This window comes from Thunnus maccoyii, chromosome 19 (assembly GCF_910596095.1).
Source record: "Thunnus maccoyii chromosome 19, fThuMac1.1, whole genome shotgun sequence".
NCBI classification, from domain to species: Eukaryota; Metazoa; Chordata; class Actinopteri; order Scombriformes; family Scombridae; genus Thunnus; species Thunnus maccoyii.
This window is the reverse complement of record NC_056551.1, coordinates 5,753,019-5,766,291: the sequence shown is the minus strand read 5'-3', so window position 1 is coordinate 5,766,291 and position 13,273 is coordinate 5,753,019. Positions and strand designations below refer to the sequence as shown.

Below are 13,273 nucleotides of genomic sequence, written 5' to 3'. Positions count from 1 at the left end.
GTTTTCCACAGGGAGGGCAGCACCAGTATTCTTAACAACCTGCTGTCCAGGATGGAGCAGTACGCCAATAACCTGGAGAACCTTGTGGAAGAGCGAACACAAGCCTACCTGGAGGAGAAAAGGAAAGCCGAAAATCTCCTCTATCAAATTTTACCACAGTAAGGAAAAATGACACATTCACGCTTTTGTCCTTCAACCCCAAAAGCTTCAAACTCCAATTAACGTGAACCCTGCAGATAGAATGAATGTTACCAGTCGTAGCTCAATGACACTCTGTCAATTGTGTTAAATCCCTGTATTAATTTAAGACTGAAAATCCCTCCCAGTACCACGTTTTATTAAAAGATGCACATTTCCCCGTGGTGTGATCTCACTGTAGATGAAAGTGAAGAGAGAGAGAGAGAGAGAGCTGACAGGCAAACTGCTCATTAAGGCGAGACAGAAGAACAGACATGATAGTGGGTGTAGGCATTTGGATAACACAACAGTAGCAAATCTCATCTTTCTCAGACATTTATCCCCTTTTTCCTGCTTCCCTCCTCCAAAGGCATCCAGATACACAGACATTAAGATCTGTGAGAAAGGACAGATATCATTTCTCACCGCGCTTGTGAATTAGACTAACTGACTTCTGCCACACTGTTTTTGCCTTTGGTATTATTTGCTTAAGAGAAAATGAACATGAAGATAAACTGACATTTATTTAAACCTGCCAGGCGATTGTTCTGTAATTATGTTTTAGGAAGACAAGTCTTAGTTAAATTTGCTCACCTGACAGCAACAAAGCAAACATCATTTTCTCATCACCTCTGAGAACCTGCAGTTGCTTGTTTGATCTTGTTTTTTCACATTTCTTTAGTCATTTGAGTATCCTCTGATCCTCCGTTGATTCTTCTGAACCTGTCCTCATGACCTTACATCTCTCTCTCTCTGCACGCAGTTCAGTAGCAGAGCAGCTAAAACGAGGGGAGACGGTGCAGGCTGAAGCATTTGACAGCGTCACCATTTACTTCAGTGACATCGTGGGCTTCACGTCCATGTCTGCAGAGAGTACACCACTACAGGTACACAGCCTGCAATCAATATGTCACCGCGCTCACCTCCGATGAGTGATTTTACTCGATTTCTGTGTGTGTTTGGTGAAATGTATCAAAAGATTTGAACTAACAGGTTCTCCTTTTCTCTCTTTCCTCAAAATCTATCAAGCTAATCTAATATCTCTGGTCGTGATCAGTCACAGTGAATTCTCTTTCTCTATTCATGCATTAAAGTGTTCACTCGTATCAGGTTTCTACCTACAGTGTGTTTCATAGTTCCCACAGTGTGTGTTCCCACACATGGACTGCAACTCAGAATAGTACAACTGCTAGATGAAAGAGTGTGTTGACGCAGAGTTGAGTCACATTGTGCCACAACATGCAGTATCTGCCTCTTAAGAAAACTCATAGATTTAATCTAGCATCAGTAAAACAACATAACTGTAAACATGCCACTCCCTGTGAATCACTCAGAAGTGATTGTTGGTTTCAGAAGTGTGGGGTCAAGTCAGGGGTCTTCAACTGAAACAATGTGAATGCTACTTCTAGCATTTATACGTATTTCTTTTAATCATATTATAGTAAATAATACAGTATGATGAAACCGGTTGTCATGATTTTATAATAATGGTAGCCCAACAAAATATTAGACTGTATTATCAGGTGATTTTAAACATTGATTATTGGTAAATAATGTGTTATTGTGGTCTTATCTTTGATTGATATTCAATTATAGCTTCTTGATATTCAATTCTTTTTAGGAGAATATTAAGAGTAAATCAAAAACTTAATAAAATGTTTGTTTTTTACTGCCTGAAAAACATACAGATGAGGTTGCAGAACTTTTTTTGGAGCCCTGAATAGTGTCTGCTGATGTTCCTGTCAGGACACGAACAGGGCCAAAAAAACCCATCACTTGGCTGCCGCTTGTTAAAGTTATTGCTGTGAGTGGACGGTAATAACTGTATATAAATAAAGCAGGATTCTGAAAAGCGAGGGGGGCATAGACGATATACTGTATAGAGCTGAAAGGTGTAGGGATGGCAGATTGTAATATTCCATCTGTGGATTTGATTCATGATGTTGTAAATGTTTGTCGGTAAGCCACAGCGGGCAATCGTCCAGGGACAGACAGACACAGATAATGTGAGAGACTGTGAGGTTTAGCAGACACACTGACCTCTCAATCTGTCAGCCTCTTAACAAATGCAAACCCCAGTGCCAAATGTTGGATTAACGGTCTACAGTTTTACATTTCTCAGTGAACTCACAATGCTTTCAGTTGACATACAGGCAATAAGTTAAAAATGTTTCAGTACTGTTGCTTTAGTTAGGTCACATAATCCAAACTGTCATGTCTCTCTCTCTGTAGGTTGTTACGTTGCTTAATGATCTGTACACCTGTTTTGATGCCATCATCGATAACTTCGACGTATACAAGGTAAATCAGGATTATCAATGTCACTACAATGACTGATTTTAATGCAAGAATTTGTTCATTTGTGTCCAGTCAGCGCTGAGTTTTGTCTCTTACTTTATGTTAAAATCTGCAACTGAAATGTTTGAGTACATACAATGGCAAAATGACAAGAAGAAGGTATTTTTTCTCTCTTGACGCTTTGATCACTTATGATTCGTCCCTCAGGTGGAGACCATTGGCGATGCCTACATGGTGGTGTCAGGGCTGCCGGTTCGGAACGGGAAACTCCATGCCAGAGAGATCGCTGGGATGTCGCTGGCTTTGTTAGAGCAGGTCAAAACCTTCAAGATCCGACACAGACCCAACGACCAGCTGAGACTCAGGATAGGTATACACACAGGTGAGTCTGGACTCTCACGCTGACCTGCATCTGTGCACGTCTGCACCAAGGTGATTTATGAGTTCTTTAATCTGTAAATCCACTTACAATAAGCTGTACAGCTACGTCACTCTCATTCCTGCTTGTTGCCATTTGTCTGGCCATTTTTCTGTTTCCATTTTTAGTCGTAGCTACTGCATTTTTCTTGCTCTGGAGGATGACTATCCTATTCTTAATTCCACCCAGACTGAGAATAATCAACAGTTGATTGACTTGGTTGTTTTCCCACTGAGAAACGGCTGGTAATGAGCACAACACCAGACCTTTTTGAATTGTTGAACAAATCAAAGATGTGGGCCGTGATTCAGAAGTCTGAATCAGGCTACATGAATATTATAGTTATGAGAACTTACTCAGAATATCTATCCAACCATGTATTTTGTTGAAAGCTTAGTCAAAGCAGCATCATGTTTTCCCATGTATGACCCTTCTCTTTCCCGTCTACCAGGGTTCACATCTGATATGAGTTACAATACGTTTTGCAATAAATTCAGCCAGAATTAGCAACAATTTTCCGTAAAAGACTTGGACTAACCAAAACACATTTCTCTATCTCCTCTATCTAAGATAAACTGTAATTACAGTATGTGTGTAATGTGAGGGCTAATGTGCTCTAAAACTAGATATACAGAGAACCTGTAAAAAGCCTAAATTAAGACTAAATACAGTGTGGGTCCTGATATTTAATCATCAACACTGAACTCCTATAATTAATCATAGTAATCTCACATGCTTATCACCATCTATGTAATGATAATAATGATACATTTTATTTATAGAGCACTTGTATCTATGTGTGTATGTGATTTAACTGTGGATCCAGGGCATTAGATTACGTGACAGATTGTGTGAGTACACTGTTGTGAAATCCCCAGACTGTCAACATGCCGGTAAATGTGCTTGAGTTAATGCCCTGCCTCATAGTAATAATAAATCAAAGTTAAGACCTTGCCTATAAACATTTTGATTATTTTGACAAAATAATCTTAGCTCAAGATCCACTTACTTGGTTGTAGTTTGCGGTGCTGTTATTTTTTCTACTACTATGTGCTTGTAATATTTTGTCCGCCCTGTTTCTATCAATGAGGGTAGACTATGTAGAAACATCTCTCAGTATAATGTAATGCAGTTCAACAGCAGCATAAACTACAGCTTCCACAATGACCATAAGTTGAACTAACACCTCTCTGAAACAGTTGCAACAAAAACTGAACATCAGAACCTTAATGAAGGTAGTATTTATTGCAGGGCTGTTGTATTAGCCTGCATTATTTTTTGCTAGGTGTACCTAATAAACTGGCAACTGAGTGTACATCAAGCGTAGGGCAGTGGTGATTTGTAACTTCCCACCATTGGATGCCAACATGATGACTGGACATAAACACTCAGTAGTACCTCAGTAGTAGTTGGGTGTAATTTATGAGTGGCTTCTGACGCACTATTTAGACTGTATCAGCTCATGATGGCACTGTTTATATTCTTATTCAGACACTTGACATGCAATAGCAATAGACCAGCGTGTGTAGGCTGGTACTTAGCATTGTCAGAGTAATTTAAAGCATTCCAAGCACAATTTCGATTCACTCACACTTCTGTCGTGCTATTTAAAAATATTTTCACTGAGGTGGTGGTGTGAAAATGACAGCAGCGTCTAGCATGCCAGATATTATTGTTTTTTTCTGCTGTAAAATGTGACTATCTTTAGCTTCTGTTTTATAGGTCCAGTCTGTGCTGGTGTGGTTGGGTTGAAAATGCCCAGATACTGTTTGTTTGGAGATACTGTCAACACGGCATCTCGAATGGAGTCCAACGGAGAGGGTGAGTGTCAATGTCACTAGTTTTTTTTCTATTTGTTTTACCCTGGACATCTCTGGTGCCTGCTGGATTTTATATCATAAACCTTGACTTCTCTACTCTGTCTGTGTCACTCCCAATAACACAGTAGAGAAGTCAAGGTTACACAGTCCCAATCCCATTGGTTCCTACTGAAGATGTAAATCTTAAAAAACAGGTCCCAAGTATATAGTTTAATTTTTAAAAAAGGCTCAGTACTTTCCTACAACAGCTGGGCACTGTAGTTTTTAGCAAATATTACTCAAACAGGAGTAAGAAATGCATTTGTAAGGAACTATTTTCAGCTACGAGTGAACACATACTTGGTGCTCGTGTGAGGAATTGTTTTTTGTCTTTTCATGGGATTTGTTGATGTGATTTTTTGCTTTACCGTTGATTTGTTTAGTTCTGATGTGATTCTATTGTGCTGTGTACTATTGTGTATTATACAGCATGTAGTAAGTAAATGTAAAAGTGTAAACCTTTGCTAATTTCACTGTTTTTTATATGGACCACAGGAAGAGTAGTTGTAGCCAAGATAACAATTGATTCCAGTAAACAACAAATAAGCACTTATCTGAACAGTTTTTTAAATCTTGTACAGTCAGCACACATAACATACTGCACAGAAATCTGCTGAAATAAGTGTAAATGAGTATCTTCTAATGTGGTTGGATGGAAACATTCTTCAGTAAGAACATGATTTCAAAGCTGAAAATAAGACGTATTGACATGCTGAGTCAAATACTTTCTACACTGACATTTCTGTTCTTAACTGGCAGCGACAGGACCTAGTGTTATGAAACTGTGGTTGGATATTTTGCGAGCCAATCATCAGATGTATTGATTAACTACTGAGTCGCTTCCTGTATTGTGCCTCCACTGGTAAATAATTGATAGCACTTACAGCTAAGGGCCCTTAGCCAGCGATAAACTGTGCAACCTGAAGCCTCACAGTCAGGAATCACATCTCACATCTCTGCACTGTGTGCATTAATTGGATAAAACAATGCAGATTTTCACCACTGTTAGCATTTTAGCTGCTGATGTCTGATGGGACTGAATGCTTCTACTCGTCGCACCTCTCAGTTATGTCCTGAGGCCTGAGATAAAAGCAGTGTGGTGGTAATTCAAATATTGTTGGAGCTGTCATTTTCCATTTACTGTGTGAAGATTCTCATTCTTATCTGTTGTGTTCTTGATGTGTTTTGCAGCTTTGAAGATCCACGTATCCTCAGCCACCAAAGAAGTGCTGGATGAGTTTGGCTACTTCGATCTTCAGTTACGAGGAGATGTAGAAATGAAGGTAAGCAGCCTTCCTTTGCTTCTTAAAAAAACTGTTAAAGTTGAAACACAAGAAAAAGAGCAAGCATCATGCTCACAAAGGCTGCCCTGCTTCTGTTTGTGACTGCTGAATAAAGATCGCTCACAGTGCAAAAAACATTTATTGTTGGTGCGGTTTGTTTCAGGAAGGCTGATCACCACACTCGAGATTCACAATTCTTGAAATGACTTTATCTGTATTGGAATGAATGAAGTTAAGATTTGTTTGCAGAATGATATTTCTACATTTTAATTTGGAAACTAACATCTTACTGTATAATGGGGCTGCCAGCTGTTTCATGGAATGGGCAGCAACTAATGATTATCGAAATGATTATTGATTTGTCTGATTATTTTGATTAATTGATCAATAGTTTAAAATCAGGGTTGCAGTTTCCATTGAGGGCACACAGGTTATATCCTCAGTATTGTTTCATTTAGTATTAGTTAAGATAAATAAGTTAAATTAACCATAATGGAGGGATTTATGAATGAAGGGTGTTTAGTGTGATTTAGACCACTAGAATTACATTCTTGCCAGTGTGGAGAATTCTTTAACAGCATTTAGGAAGGAAAATGTCAGTGTTTCTAAGGTCCTGGCTATGGCCCTGTACAAAATGACAAATTGTGAAAAAAGTCCTTTACCTCCCAGAGTCCAGGATAATGTCTTAGGAAAGCTTGATTTTTCTGACCAACATTCAAAACCCAAAGATATTCAGTTTACATTCTCACATTCGATCAGCTGGAGCCAGTAAATGTTTACATTTTTGCATGATAAATATTTAAATTTGCTTTAAATTGCTAATTTTCTGTTGATCATCTTATCACCTAATGAACCAATCATTTCAGCATTAGCTTGAGACGGATTTTGACCTTTTGGAGGAACAAGGGTTTCACCTGGCAACAGCAATATGTTATTATGATTTTGAAGTATGATGTGGTTAATTCTTCTCTGATAACACATAACGCTTCTTTTGCGAAGAGAGGTGGAGGTGTAAACTGAGCTGCAACAACCATCAGGGTCACCCTTAATGAAGGGCAGCCTAATAGAGGATATCACCCTCACCTCCCAACCCCCACTTCATCTCCATTGATGAACCTATTGATTTCTGTGTTTTTCCAGGGCAAAGGCAAAATGAGAACCTATTGGCTTCTTGGGGAGAAGACTGATGTGTATGTTATCTGAGAGGTCTGCTGATAATGTGGCAGCAGCAGTGGAGACGACAGCAGAAGCTCCGGTGGCCGAGCCACTTCTTTATTTGTTCTAGAATAAGTCCTTACTGGTGATTTCCGTGCAGAGGAAAAGTGAACAACACCATACGAAAAAACACAGAGTGAATTCCAGGTATATTTACTACCTGAATACTGTAACTGCAAAAAAAAATATATTGTAAAAGTTGTTTTTTGTATGAAGAACCTTTCTGTCCTGAGAGTGAGTACTTTTCACTGATAAATTCTTATTTTTTGTGCTTTCTATATTCAGATTTGTATAATGTGTTTGGAAGTCAATGATATATTAATATTTCCTTGAAACATCCATTGAAGTTTGGAGGCACAGTGTTACAATCAATGTCACTGCAGGGGCTCATCAACGGTGTTACACAGTACAAGATAATATGTATATATGTATATCCAAGATACTGTAAGATATTTTGTTCAATAAACCGAGTAAAACACTCCTTTTTCCATTTATGGACCAGGCTCTATTTTTATACTTTTGGTGTGGCTTTTGGAAATGTATTGATATATGCATCTATAAAGGGTGTAATATGAGAAAGGCAGAAAAAAGAAAGAAATAGGATAATGTGGACTCATTACCTTGCGAGGCAGCTGGCTTCGCAAGATCACAAGATCAGTCCATCTTGTCAGGCTTCAAGTTGGTTGGTGCGAGACTGGAGCAGCTGGAGGGACAATTTACAAAACTCTTGCAAGATTTATACACTAATCTTAATCTTAACCCTAACCTTAACCTAAAACCTAACCCTAACTGCATACCCGAGAGTTTGTGCCTCCAGCTGATCTAATCTAGCATTTACCCTTCAAGTTATGCACTTGTGTCTGATCCAATCAGTGTCCTATGAGGAGCTACTGGCAGTTACAGGTGTGGTTTAGGTGTCACAACAGCGAGAAGCGACTGTTGGTTCAAAACAACAATAGCAGCTCTTAAAGAGGATTGTGTAGATTCTGCTATAGCATCAGTTATATCAGAACTGGGGAGTATGTCTTTATTGAAAGAAGAGCAAAGAACGGTACTGAAGACTTTTCTTGATGGATCTGGGCCGTATTCTCCTGATAATACTCACCCAAATGTTTTCATCCATGTTTAACCTAGAAAGAATTTATAAATTACCTCGTGCTGTACCCCTGAAATATTGGATGTCCCACTAGAATTGCAAATTTAAAAAAGGAAGTGGTAATTAAGCAGAGGGGCAGCTAACCCGGTGTAACCTTTTGGGAATGTCTATTGAAATTAAGCTGCACCTTGAAGATTTTATTTTCTATTTTTATCTTCTGTTAAATATCAGCTCTGCACTTTTCCCCTCAAAGGTCATGATAGCTAGTTCAGATTTATCCACTTTAATATTAGCCATATCCCTTCATGTTTCACGATACTGCCAGAATTATTATAATTATTTGCCATATACATAACAAATGTGTCATAGAAAGTATCTGCAGCCTAATTAACTGCCAGCAGATGTGGACAGATAAGGGAAGAAGTGGAGAAAAGCGAGGCGGTAGCAGGCATCTGTGTTTGTTGTAATGACATCACCACTCATTAGATGCTCATTATCAGTTGTGAAACAGGGGCATGGACACAGTGTGTGGCTATGTGTGTGTGTTTGTTCTTTTTCATCTCTGCAAGAACACATATTCCCCTCCTGCACAGCTGTAATTACCGCCCACTTTCTTGCAGTGACACACCACCGGTGCCTGTTAGAGCCACATCGAGCAGTGAAGGTCTCTGCTGAACTGCACGCTGACCTGTTAACTTCTCAATACTGACCAGGTTGTCTGTCATCTTATCATGTTTTATTTTCTGCTTTTTCAGAGAGCAGACCTTGAGGTACAAAGCCGCCAAGAAAAACACGTGTACATAAGTCAAATAATTCTCAAAATCCCTTTAAATAAAACATCTTCAATTTTTCAGTGATTTCATGTCACTCAAGCCAGCGCTAACTTGCATATAGGTGTGTGTGTAGAGTTGGAGGGAGGGTGAGCTGATAACATGCAACATAGGTCCTTTCTGGTTAGAAAAAAGTATTTTATGGACTATTTCAAAGGTCTGAACGTATTTATCTTTTGGAAAAACTAATGCTTAGCTCTGTCACACAAATGTAATGGTAATGGTAAACTAGTTAGGACCTGCTTCAAATCGTAATATAGTCACTTAAATTATATTGAATCAGTAGTTTTATGTAATCAAGACATCTAAAAAATGTCCTTGACTTGTAAATCATAGAATCATTGCTTGGTTGGTTCATCTGAGTGTTCAGATCAGGGAATTCACTCTATATACTGTATATATATTCAGTTGATATAGCTTCACCTTGATATCTTGTTTCAGGACTGATTCTTTCCAAAAAAAGACCAAAATGATACACAGACATAAACAACAGAGAGACACAACTGAAATTAAAGAGGGGAAAGAAAAATGAAAATTGCTGTATCACATTTCATTTGAAATGTTAAGTACAAATTCACTGCAAGGTCTTGTGTTTCAGAGACAAATTGGTTTTCCTGTATCATTCCATGAGTTAATGAAATGTTTGGAGAGAAAAGCTGCATAAATATAAGCTAAAATTACTTGTCGCCATAGCTACCGCCTACTAATCCCTGCTGAAAGCTCAGAGAGGATCAGCAGCGCCTGGAATTGTCCTCTGATTGACAGAACACAAATGTAGATCTGTAGCATACTTCCCAACAATATGCCATGTTTCACATCTGCATGCTGTGGACCTGTGAGCACAGGTCTCTGTAAAGGTGGCAATAGCAAGATATTTACCCGTTACAGGAGGAAAGTGTGTCTTTTTGTTGCTCAGCACCATTTGATTGCAATAATTACCGACTGCAAAGGGCAACAGAGAAATAATAAAAAAATAGGAAACCAAACCAAACTCCCTGATCAGGTGGAGGCAGCATGAAGAAACAACAACATGACTTGGATTGTGGTGCACCATCCATCCATCCATTCATCCATTAGCTATCCCTGCTTTATCCTTTGCAGGGTCACGGGGAGCTGGACCCCATCCCAGCTGACATTGGGTGAGTAAGTAAGTAAATAAGTAAACTTTATTTATAAAGCGACTTTCAAAACCAGAGTTACAAGGTGCTGTACAATGCGAACAATTGAGAAAAAAACTGAAAGTTAAAAACAGGAAATATCAATATAAAAAACAATAAAAACCATAAAACTACACAGAGGGTAAACACAGAAGTCAGATACACAAACAATAAAAACAATAAAAGCTACACAGAGGGCAATCACACATTATGGGACACAAAACAGGCGAGTTTTTAACAGCTTCTTAAAACTATCGACTGATTCTGCGTTTTTTATAACTAGAGGAAGATGGTTCCAGAGGGTGGGGGCCACAACTGCAAAAGCACGGTCACCTTTAGGGCTTTATAGGTAAATAAAAATATTTTAAAATCAATTCTACTTTCTATGGGAATCAATCAATCAAAAGGTTGGCCAACAGTGGTGTGATGTGTGACCTACGTTGTGTATTAGTTAACAGTCTAGCGGCTGCATTTTGGACCAACTGGAGCCATGACACAGAGGAGCAACTCAGGGTTGTGAACAGTGAGTTACAATAATCAAGACAGGAGAAGACAAAAACATGATGATTTTTTCCAGATCTTGAAAGGATAGTATGGATTTGATTTTCGCAATGTTTCTTAGTTGGAAGAAACAGAATTGGACCACTTTCTTAATATGCCACTCAAAGTTCATGTGTTGGTCAAAGAAAACACTCAGGTTTTTTGAGGCTCACTTAACATTTGCTACTAAAGGACCAATACATGGCTGTATTTTCTCAGAGATTCTCTCAAGGCCTATAATAAGGACTTCTGTTTTGTCAGGATTAAGTTGGAGGAAGTGACATCCAATTCCTTATAGCTGTTAGGAAGTCTTGCAAGGTGAAGAGTTTGCTAGGGTCATTTGAAAGAAAAGTACAGCGGTGTATCATCTGCATAGCAGTGATAAGAAATACACTCAACTAATTAGGAAACCAAGGGGTAGCATGTATAGGGAGAAATGAATAGGACCAAGGATTGAACCTTGGGGTACCCCACACTTCAGTTGAGTGGCTGAGGAGACAAAATGATCAATTGCCAGAAAAACAGAAAAACTACTGTTTGACAAATCTGAGGCAAACCAGTCAAGGGCAGTCCTCATTATTACCCACCCATTGCTAAAGTCTACTAAGGAGAATAGAGTGGTCATCAGTGTTGAAAGCTGCACTTAGGTCAAGCAGCAACATAAGTGAACATTCCCCAGCATCAGCGTGCATTAAAATCTCATTTTCAACCCTAAGCAGAGCAGTTTCAGTACTGTGCCCCACACGAAAACCAGACTGGAATTTATCAAAGATTTCATTGCCGTCCAGGACCTGTATAAGTTGTTTACAAACTACTTTTTCCAAGACCTTGGAAATAAAAGGAAGTTTGGAAATAGGTCTGTAGTTACTGGGAAGCAATGGGTTGAGGCTTGGCTTTGTCAAGAGTGGCTGAATAATCTCATGCTTAAAATAATGGCACACAGCCAAAGCTAAGGGAACTGTTTACAGTAGAGGAAGTATGGTCCCAGGGAACTAAAAACATCTTTAAAAAGAGAGTTTAGAACAATGTCAAGAGAGCTGGAGGAGGGGCGCATTTGAGAGAAAATGACATTGGGCTAAACTGGCAAAATAAAGAAACATGGGCCGGATGCTCTCCTCCAGGGTTACTGGAAGGCAATATTTTAGACCTTATATCAGTGACCTTGTCCACAAAAAATGATAAAAACATTTCACAATCATTATTTGAAAAGACTGGTAAAGGGGAGGAGCAGGGTTAACTAATCTATCAATAGTGCTAAACAAAACTGGGATTTTTTTTTACAGCAATCAAGAGAGAGGCAGGTACACCCTGGACAGCTATTTGTAAATCCAAGTTTGTGCATAAAGACTTTACTATGTTCTTACTTACCACTTGTTATTTTCAAACAAGTAATTTCTTAACTTTACACCACTGAAACTGAAGTTGTCACAGGTAAAGATCATAGTAATGTGAAAATCAGCTGCTAGGAAACTTCCGTTGCACCGACCACCTCCACAACACCAACCCCTTCTTTATGTACTACGTTTTTTTGGTATTGTTGATTCAAATCAAATGTTCATGTAGGTGTTAAGAGGGCACCGATTCTCCCAGAAGAATCCTCGTTGCTGATTGGATGCTTTGAAAGCTCCCTCAAACAGCAGAGCCTTTGCCACCTAATCTAATCATCTGATATTAATGGTTAATTCCTTAATGTGTCTCTGACAATGTCAATCAACAATTAAACCATGGCAGTAACATAACTAAGAAAATTAACAGTTTCAAGGGGCTAATATAAGCAATATATGAATATCAATATAATATATCAATATATCAGTCCTTTCATTCATGTAAGCATAAATGGAGAAATATATTGGCTGTTGGGTCATTTAATCTGACATTATTGTTGCCATAATGTGTTGTAGTATGACCCAAATTGTATTCTTTTGTGAATTGTAATTATGTGGTTTTTGCCAGTTTCTTTTCCATCATTTAGGCTAGTTGACGTCCTCTCAGTTATTGGTAACCAAGACCTGACTCGAGTCAGTCTAATAGTGTGCAAAATATGACATGTAATGCTCTGCAATTCTGTTGATTAAGGTTATTGTTGCTCTCACATCATATCATCATATAAATCTAATTTAAGACATTATTTAAAAAGCATTTCTATCCCTGTATCAAACATGTCCTCCATATTCCTTATTACCTTCTCTACTCTCTTCTTTAATATTAGCTCTCTACTGATTAGATAAGATTAAACTCTTTTTAAGAACTTGTTTGTGTAGTGCAACCTGTCTTGATCTAGTGATGTGCAAATCTCCATTTAGTAAATGTACTTATAGATTACATTATAACTAGGCTACGTATGACCTTTATAACATCTTGTACAACCGGCTGCTGATGTTAAGACATAATAGTAACAGG

At 38.5% G+C, this 13,273-nt stretch overlaps 1 protein-coding gene across 1 annotated transcript in view; it reads left to right on the top strand.

Annotated features, from left to right (window-relative positions):
• The window catches only part of LOC121885326 (atrial natriuretic peptide receptor 2), a 63,352-nt gene extending 55,631 nt beyond the window's left edge, over window positions 1-7,721 (top strand). The window contains exons 16-22 of the mRNA XM_042394686.1: window positions 12-158; window positions 941-1,064; window positions 2,410-2,478; window positions 2,683-2,857; window positions 4,616-4,714; window positions 5,944-6,035; window positions 7,176-7,721. Of these exons, the coding sequence (XP_042250620.1) occupies window positions 12-158; window positions 941-1,064; window positions 2,410-2,478; window positions 2,683-2,857; window positions 4,616-4,714; window positions 5,944-6,035; window positions 7,176-7,238 (769 nt within the window). The 3' untranslated portion in view covers window positions 7,239-7,721. The remainder of the gene's footprint in view (window positions 1-11; window positions 159-940; window positions 1,065-2,409; window positions 2,479-2,682; window positions 2,858-4,615; window positions 4,715-5,943; window positions 6,036-7,175) is intronic.
• The last annotated feature ends 5,552 nt before the right edge of the window (window positions 7,722-13,273 follow it).